Source organism: Oncorhynchus tshawytscha, linkage group LG10 (assembly GCF_018296145.1).
Source record: "Oncorhynchus tshawytscha isolate Ot180627B linkage group LG10, Otsh_v2.0, whole genome shotgun sequence".
Lineage (NCBI taxonomy): Eukaryota > Metazoa > Chordata > Actinopteri > Salmoniformes > Salmonidae > Oncorhynchus > Oncorhynchus tshawytscha.
Window position 1 is genome coordinate 15,667,174 of NC_056438.1, and position 9,116 is coordinate 15,676,289.

Genomic DNA, 9,116 nt, shown 5'->3' on the forward strand with positions numbered 1-9,116 from the left:
TTGCAGAGAGCAAAGATCCTTTGTTTTTAGGTCACTTTGTAGCGTTTCCTTGTAATGGTTGTTAAACTGATTGTTAGGAAGATTATGCCCCTGACATAAAAGAGCTAGTTATCAAGTCCTGACCATAAAGTTGTAGAAGTTATACATTGGCACAGAGAACAATATACTGTGTGTACTGTAACAGCAACTATTGATCTGTGTACTGATTAGGTATCAAGTCTACTATAAAGTAGAAGACTATAAACCGGTGTACACTGTAAATATTCATAAACAGAGCTCAGTCTCTTTACTGTAACAGCAACTATTGATCTGTGTACTCATCCTGCTTCATACAGAGAACTACCACAAAGGTAAGTAAGATTTGTATATATGATTGGACAATGCTTCTGCTATATTTATTACAGAGGGATGTTTCAGCTGTGGCTGACAGACGTTAAACAAGCCGTCTGCAGTTGCTACATCAATTTTTGGACTCATACATCTTTCATTTTTTACATTTAACCTTTATTGAACTAGGCAAGTCAGTTAAGAACAAATTCTTATTTACAATGATTGGCCTACCCCGGACGACGCTGGGCCAATTGTGCGCTGCCCTATGGGACTCCCAATCACGGTGACTGGGTTATCCTCTGACACTGCCTATTATATAGGTCCTGGATGTCCGGAAGCTTGGCCCCAGTGATATAATGGGCCGTACACACTACCCTCTGTAGCGTTTTACGGTCAAATGCCGAGCAGTTGCCATACCAGACAGTGATGCAACCGGTCAGGATGTCTGTGGTGACACCTCTAGCACTGAGATGCAGTGCCTTAGACCACTGTGCCACTCAGGAGACCTAAATGAATGAATGAATGATTATTAAATTAATGATATGTACCCATTGATTCTTGGAGAATATAACTGATAAATGCATCATGAGCATAGTTCAACTGTCGTACCCCTTCAGAACTCAAAATATTGTTTAACTCCAATGTTTGTAAACAAAGCAAATGTAAACAAACACTGTAGAGCCTCAAAATATGGTTAAAACTATATTTTGATCTCATGGATGGTCAGTCCATGGTAGAGCCTGGTAGCTTCTGTCCGGCCACTTTACCATAAAGGCTTGATTGGTGGAGTCCATTTTAGAATAAGGCTGTAACATAACAAAATGTGTAAACAGTCAGGTGGTCTGAATACTTTCCAAATGCACTGTATATATCACAGTGTCAAGGCATATGAACAAACAGAGTAAACAATGCAATTATCCCAGCACATAGGTTGTAATATGGCTTTTTGGGGGGGGGCTTGGCTTCCCCAGTGATTTTACCCTCTACTGATTGTATAATTTCAAATCCAAAATGCTTGAGTACAGAGCCAAAACAACAACAAACATAGTCACTGTCCCAATACCTTTGGACCTCACTGTATGGTTTCCTGAATTAGAGCAGATGGTGGTAACAAATAGCATAGTCCTACTGTCTGTATTTTGTTTTTTTAAAAGCACACATTTTGCCTAGTGGCACCTAGTGTTGGGATGGGCCGTAAGTCCAACAATCTCTCCCTCAATGTGAGCAAGACAAAGGAGCTGATCATGGGAAAGGAAAAGGAGGGCCGAACAGGCCCCCATTAACATCGACGGGGCTGAAGTGTTGCGGGTCAAGAGTTTGGGCCAAACACACCAAAACAGTTGTGAAGAGGGCATGACAACACCTTTTCCCCTTCAGGAGACTGAAAATATTTAGCATGGGTCCCCAGATCCTCAAAAAGTTCTACAGCTGCACCATTGTGAGCATCCTGAACGGTTGCATGAAATGGTCACTGGACAGCTGCTGCTCGCTGTTTATAATCTATGCATAGTCACTTTACAAACTACCTCGACTAACCTGTACCCCTGCATATTGACTCGGTACCGATACCCCCTGCAAATAGCCTTGTTATTGTTATCTAATTTTATTGTGTTACTTTTTTTATTTCATTTTTTACTTTAGTTTATTTAGTAAATATTTTCTTAACTCTATTTCTTGAACTGCGTTGTTGGTTAAGGGCTTGTAATTTAGCGTTTCACGGTAAGGTCTACACCTGTTGTATTCGGCACACATGACAAATAAAATTGGATTCGAAGTAAGCATTTTACTGTTAGTCTACTCCTGTTGTTTATGAAGCTTCTGACAAATACAATTTGAAAAAACAAACTCAATATACTCAACATAATAAAATTATTCAAACCAAATCAAAACTGTGTAGAAATGTTGATAGACCTGTATTCATACAGTGTCTTGACTGTCCAGCTCGCTAATAATCACTAGACAGTTGGGGTTCATCGAAAATAACACTAAACTATGGTTAGAGGACAATTTTTTAGCAGATTTGGAATGCAAGGAAATAACCCATTTTCAGTGCAGCCGTCTGGACCTTGTTGAAAACCGAATGTATCCCCCAGGGCAAAATGACTCCGGACACCCCTGTCCTAAAATGTGTTTTTGGTCTAAGAGTAACGTTATACTTAAGCAATAAGGCCAGAGGAGGTGTGGTATATGACCAAAATACCACGGCTGTCAGCCAATCAGCATTCAGGGCTCAAACCACCCAGTTTATACTATATGATTTTGTATTAGGTTCTGTTATGTAGAATACTAATAAAACATGTGACTTTAGTGAGCAAGCCTCACTGTGAGAAGTGACGAAGCTTCTGTTTCATGCAGTCTGTTCTTCTACTGTCGGGAGAAAAGGTATTGCATATTAATATAGGCTATGTTAATTGCACGTAAATAAAGGTTGCTTCTCTGCCACACCCACAATGGGAGCACAATCATGGCCTCCGATTCGCAGGTGGACACGGAACAGACTCAGGGTCTGTTTCTGTGGCATCAGAAATGCTAAAAGGCTCAAGGTTAGTGCAGTTTTGGTGCTTTCTGAAACCAACTAACGGCAAAAACAGTGGTTGAAACATTCATAAACGGGTGGGCACTAGATCAACATTCAAATTGCTTTGCAATCTCAGGAGAAAATAGAACGTCTACGTTGCACAATAATAATATCACTATCGCTAACATATCTCATGTTTTTTTTATGATGATTCCTTTAGTAAAAGGGAGTTATGAAATCTGAAGACACATTAAGTTAACTGAAACACATTCAACCAATCATATTTACTTTTCTAACATGAACTTCTGCGCTGCACAGGTGTGTGAATTGTCTTACTTTGTCTTTTTAGTGTTTCCTTAACACAGAAGAGGACGCTGTTATGCCTAAATTCTTTTTAGTGTTTCCTTAACACAGAAGAGGACGCTGTTATACCTAAATTCTTTTTAGTGTTTCCTTAACACAGAAGAGGACGCTGTTATGCCTAAATTCTTTTTAGTGTTTCCTTAACACAGAAGAGGACGCTGTTATGCCTAAATTCTTTTTAGTGTTTCCTTAACACAGAAGAGGACGCTGTTATGCCTAAATTCTTTTTAGTGTTTCCTTAACACAGAAGAGGACGCTGTTATGCCTAAATTCTTTTTAGTGTTTCCTTAACACAGAAGAGGACGCTGTTATGCCTAAATTCTTTTTAGTGTTTCCTTAACACAGAAGAGGACGCTGTTATGCCTAAATTCTTTTTAGTGTTTCCTTAACACAGAAGAGGACGCTGTTATGCCTAAATTATTTTAGTGTTTCCTTAACACAGAAGAGGACGCTGTTATGCCTAAATTCTTTTTAGTGTTTCCTTAACACAGAAGAGGACGCTGTTATGCCTAAATTCTTTTAGTGTTTCCTTAACACAGAAGAGGATGCTGTTATGCCTAAATTCTTTTAGTGTTTCCTTAACACAGAAGAGGACGCTGTTATGCCTAAATTCTTTTTAGAGTTTCCTTAACACAGAAGAGGACGCTGTTATGCCTAAATTCTTTTTAGTGTTTCCTTAACACAGAAGAGGACGCTGTTATGCCTAAATTCTTTTTAGAGTTTCCTTAACACAGAAGAGGACGCTGTTATGCCTAAATTCGACCCAAAACCAACAAAGGCTGCAGTGTTGAGAGCGGTTGTAGGGAACCAATCAATATGTCAAGAAAAGCTCTAAACCATGCCAGCCCACACTTCTTTTCTATCTAGTACGAGACAGAACTGTGTGTTATATGGATCCAAGCTGCTAGTTTTTTATCTGCAGAAATTGTGCCCACTGGGGGAGCAAATCAACTTGGTTGAATCAACTTTCATTTTAACCCCAAAGAATCTGTGATGATGTTAAATCAATGTGGAAAACTGATTACTTACCTACTGTTCACCTAATGCCTTTTTTTGCACTGTTGGGTAGAGCCTGTAAGTAAGTATTTCACTGTTCACCTGTTGTGTTCAGCGCACGTGACAAATAAACTTTGATTTGATTTGATGTGGAAAAGTGATTGGATTTGCAAAAAGGCATCAATGTAAGGCAGGGGACTCCAACCTTTCCAGCTCGAGAGCTACTTTAAAAAAATGTGTCTTAAGCTACTCATTTTATTCTAGTTTTCAAACAGGAACATCCTTCTCTTCTTCTCTCCTGTGAAACTCTTCCCCAAGTCCTTAGTGTACAAGATAAAGTAATACACTGTTTTCTGTCAATATACCTGGTCAAATAATGGTTAATAAACCATGCTAAGGTGGGCCCCCCAAATTCTGTTTTAGATTTTTCCAAATTATGTTTTCAAAATGTATTTATTTTTCCTGGTTTTAGATTTTCTTTGTTTTTCACTATCAGAATTACAATTGTTAATAGAGAATTTTTTTTTTTAAATGTTGTGAGTCCTTGTCAATGCTTGAATCACATCAGAAGTAAAACATTTAGGTATGGTCCTTTAGACACCAAGGGGTGCACATTTTTGTTTTTGCTACGCAGCTGATTCAGCTGATTCAGATGATCAAAGATGGATGACTAGTTGATTATTTGAATCAGCTGTGTAGTGCTAGGGCAAAAAACTAAATATACAACCGTTTGGGTTACGAGGACAGAGTTTGAGAAACGCTGAGCTAAAATATCTACATTTGTTAGTTTTCTTCCAGACCTGAAATGTTTGACAAAAAAATTGGTCACTCTCCAGAAGGGTCATGGCTAGAAGGGATCCAGCTTTTGTCAAATGTACGTCAAAGGCTATCATCTGTCCACTAATACTGAACTAGTATAGGCCCAGTGCACTACTTTTGTGAGAAAAATAAGTGTCAGATGTTTTGTATTTTTTATCAATAAATAAAACAATATTCTGTTTTTTGTGGCGGTGCTGCAGAAATCCTATGGCCCAGTGCATATTTCTGCAGGCAAGAAGGAGAGGCTATAAGGACATTCCTGACCTGCAAAACGTAACCCTGACTCTAACCCTAACCTTAACATAATTTTATCCAAATCTGAAATTAAATATTGTTTGTACCAGGAGTGTCCAAATAGCCTTTTTGCAGGCAAGAGGTTGGGTTGATGTTACCTCCACCATGCAATCCCAATGACTCTGAGCCTGTTCTCCTCAGAGACCACTCGATGGCGATGCCCCGGTTGTTTCTCAACATTCTGCTGACCTCACAATTGACTGTGTTCCTGCCAAGTGAAGCCCAAAAGCAAACCCCTCCCCCTCACACTTCCAGCCTGAGCTGCCCAGCTTATCCCGGTGTCCCTGGCATACCTGGTCATAACGGTCTGCCTGGGAGAGATGGGAGGGACGGGCATGACGGAGTCACAGGACCCAAGGGAGAGAAAGGACACCCTGGTAGGGGACATTAAAGAATGTGTTATCTAGCATCAAGGCATGGCACAGTTCCCAATACAAAAAAATTACATTTTTGAGGAATGATCTGTACAAGATTAAATGTATGTTGTTTTATGTTATTCTAGGAGGAATAGGGGTACAGGGACCCCCTGGTGATGTGGGGCCAGCTGGACCTAAAGGGGAGATAGGGGAGTCAGGAGGTAATCAACAGTCCTTGACCTGTTGGGATAGTACTTGTTGAGGTGCAATCCAGAACATAGACAGTGATAGAGAAATGTGTCATGTTCTTTCAGATGCAGGAAGCAACAGTGTGATCAGCCATTTACTCGCTGAGATCCAACAGCTCAAAGCCAGACAGGCTAATCTTGAGAAAGGTAAGACTTTCTCTTTTGAAAAATGATTTTTTTTTAAATGATTTTTTTTAAAATTATAAATTGTAAATGTGTTTCAAAAGATATATACACTGAGTGTACAAAATATTAGGAACACCTTCCTAATATTGAGTTGCACCCCTTTTGCCCTCAGAACAGCCTCAATTCGTCGGGACATGGACTCCACAAGGTGTCGAAAGCATTCCACAGGGATGCTGGCCCATGTTGACTCCAATGCTTCCCACAGTTGTGTGAAGTTGACTGGATGTCCTTTGGGTGGTGGACCATTCTTGATACACACAGGAAACTATTGAGTGTGAAAAACCCAGCAGCATTGCAGTTATCCTAATATTTGACACACTCAAACCAGTGTGCCTGGCACCTACTACCATACTCCGTTCAAAGGCACTTAAATTGTTTGTCTTGACTATTCACCTTCTGAATGGCACACATACACAATCCATGTCTCAAATGATTCTTTAACCTGTTATTCTTTAACCTGTCACCTCCCATTCATGCATTTGATCATAGCTTTCACCTGGATTCACCTGGTCAGTCTATGTCATGGAAAGAGCAGGTGTTCCTAATGTTTTGTACACTCAGTGTGTTTCACATTTACATCCACATTCAACAAGGAGATCGGTCGGTATGACTCACAGAAGGAATGACATGATTTATTTCAAGCTGCAAGCTTCAGGGTCTTCCAGAAGGCAGGGGACAAATATTTAGTGTCCAATGGAGTGCTGGGGAGTTTCGATGAAGGTTTGAAGTTCTGCAGCAACGTTGGTGCGACACTGGTCATGCCAAGGAATGATGTGGAGAACCAAGCTCTTTCCAAATTCATTGTTGGTGCTTCTTATGGTTTCCTGGGAGCAACAGACAGGAAAACAGAGGGTGTTTGGGTAGATTTGAATGACGAGCCACTGACGTATCTGGACTGGCACAGTGGGGAACCAAACAGTGGAGGTAATGGTATAGAAGACTGTATTGCAACAACAACCTCTGGACCTTGGGTTGATATTACCTGTGATGCAAACATTGTTATAATATGTGAAATTTAAACATTTAAAGATGGGATTTTTTTCCCATTAAATCACTGACCTACATTTTGATTGCTATTAAATGAATATTCAAGCAAATTATCTTACCAAATCTTACAAGGCAATACTAATATATCACAACCATCCAGCAGACACTGTTTATGAGAGCTGCAAATTCTTTACAGACGGTCAATAAAATGAATAAAAAAGAGCAAGGAATTGTGTGTTTCTCTCTCGGACCAGGTGATGTCCATGTTTGTTTAGTGTGGCGGTTTGACAACCAGGACCAGGTGATGTCCATGTTTGTTTAGTGTGGCGGTTTGACAACCAGGACCAGGTGATGTCCATGTTTGTTTAGTGTGGCGGTTTGACAACCAGGACCATTTGATGTCCATGTTTGTTTAGTGTGGCGGTTTGACAACCAGGACCATTTGATGTCCATGTTTGTTTAGTGTGGCGGTTTGACAACCAGGACCATTTGATGTCCATGTTTGTTTAGTGTGGCGGTTTGACAACCAGGACCATTTGATGTCCATGTTTGTTTAGTGTGGCGGTTTGACAACCAGGACCATTTGATGTCCATGTTTGTTTAGTGTGGCGGTTTGACAACCAGGACCATTTGATGTCCATGTTTGTTTAGTGTGGCGGTTTGACAACCAGGACCATTTGATGTCCATGTTTGTTTAGTGTGGCGGTTTGACAACCAGGACCAGTTGATGTCCATGTTTGTTTAGTGTGGTGGTTTGACAACCAGGACCAGTTGATGTCCATGTTTGTTTAGTGTGGTGGTTTGACAACCAGGACCAGTTGATGTCCATGTTTGTTTAGTGTGGCGGTTTGACAACCAGGACCATTTGATGTCCATGTTTGTTTAGTGTGGCGGTTTGACAACCAGGACCAGTTGATGTCCATGTTTGTTTAGTGTGGTCGTTTGACAACCAGGACAAAGTAGGCTATTTTATCATCTCACACGGCTCACAATGGAAACATCTTCCTTTCAGGTGCAGCACAGGACAATATGGATGTAACCAACACAGTCAAACATTATTCTTCCTTTTATATAAAGAGTTACATGTATTTTTCAACATAACACAGTTAGAACAATGTATTATTTCAACCCAGAATAACGTCATATTTGTTTAGGGTTCAGAGGAGATATAGTGAATGAAAACAGTGAACAAACTGACATGAAACGTGTATGTTATTCTGTGCTATGCTCATATTTGATTGTTCCTCTCAATTGTTGATGTGATTGTAACCCAATAGCAGCCCCTAGTGGTGATCTGGAATAACCTCACCTTTCTGAGACCATACCTAAACACAGGTGTCATTAATTATTTGTCGACCTTCCAAGTCTGCGTACCAATTCTCTACACTTCTCCAGAAGAGTGCACTTGTTCACTCCCCCTCATGTTTTTAAAAGTATTATACTGAACCAGAATATAAATGCAACATGTAAAGTGTTTGTCCCATGTTTCAAGGGCTGAAATAAAGATCCCAGGAATGTTCCATCAGCACAAAAAGCTTATTTCTGTCAAATTTTGTGCATAACTTTCTTTACATCCCTCTTAGTGAGCATTTCTCCTTTGCCAAGAGAATCCATCCATCTGACAGGTGTGGAAGGTCAAGAGCTAATTAAAGAGTATGATATTTAACAGTGTTGTGGTGTCTCTCTTGTCGTGATGTGTGTTTTGTCCTATATTTGTCATTTTAATCCCAGCCCCTGATCTCGCAGGAGACCTTTTGCATTTTGGTAGGCCATCATTGAAAATAAAAATGTGTTCTTAACTGACATGCTTAGTTAAATGAAGGAAAAAATACAAAAATTACAAAAAAACACTGGCGCACCTTGCGCTGGGTACCAAGAAAGGCCACTCTAAAGTGTGCCGTTTTGCCACACAAGTCAATGCCTCAGATGTTTTGAGGGAGTGTGCAATTGGCATGCTGACTGCAGGAATGTCCACCAGAGCTGTTGAGCGATGGCCAAACGGCATAGGCAAGATCGAGT

General features: G+C 40.2%; 1 protein-coding gene across 5 annotated transcripts; it reads left to right on the forward strand.

Moving 5' to 3' along the window:
• Positions 1-244: 244 nt before the first annotated feature.
• LOC112246405 (mannose-binding protein-like) lies at positions 245-8,758 on the forward strand. 5 transcript variants are annotated; one of them, XR_006084452.1, is made up of 6 exons: positions 2,583-2,873; positions 5,462-5,697; positions 5,823-5,897; positions 5,991-6,071; positions 6,753-7,351; positions 7,399-7,846. XR_006084452.1 is itself a non-coding variant. In XM_042329514.1 (5 exons), exons 2-5 carry the CDS (start codon positions 5,472-5,474, stop codon positions 7,127-7,129), a joined length of 759 nt encoding a protein of 252 aa, XP_042185448.1. In that variant the 5' UTR covers positions 245-350; positions 5,462-5,471; the 3' UTR covers positions 7,130-7,846. The 5 variants fall into 5 exon arrangements, 4 of the variants coding, with proteins under 4 accessions (XP_042185448.1, XP_042185450.1, XP_042185447.1 ...); XM_042329514.1 differs by lacking the exon at positions 2,583-2,873 and adding an exon at positions 245-350 and having other exon boundaries at positions 6,753-7,846; XM_042329516.1 differs by lacking the exons at positions 6,753-7,351; positions 7,399-7,846 and adding an exon at positions 8,110-8,758 and having other exon boundaries at positions 2,576-2,873.
• Positions 8,759-9,116: the final 358 nt, after the last annotated feature.

Excerpts from the sequence above, each read along its gene's own strand:
- LOC112246405 (XM_042329513.1), top strand. Across the intron at positions 5,898-5,990 it reads GGAGATAGGGGAGTCAGGAG|ATGCAGGAAGCAACAGTGTG; the intron begins GTAATCAACAGT and ends ATGTTCTTTCAG. Across the intron at positions 6,072-6,752 it reads ACAGGCTAATCTTGAGAAAG|CTGCAAGCTTCAGGGTCTTC; the intron begins GTAAGACTTTCT and ends ATTTATTTCAAG.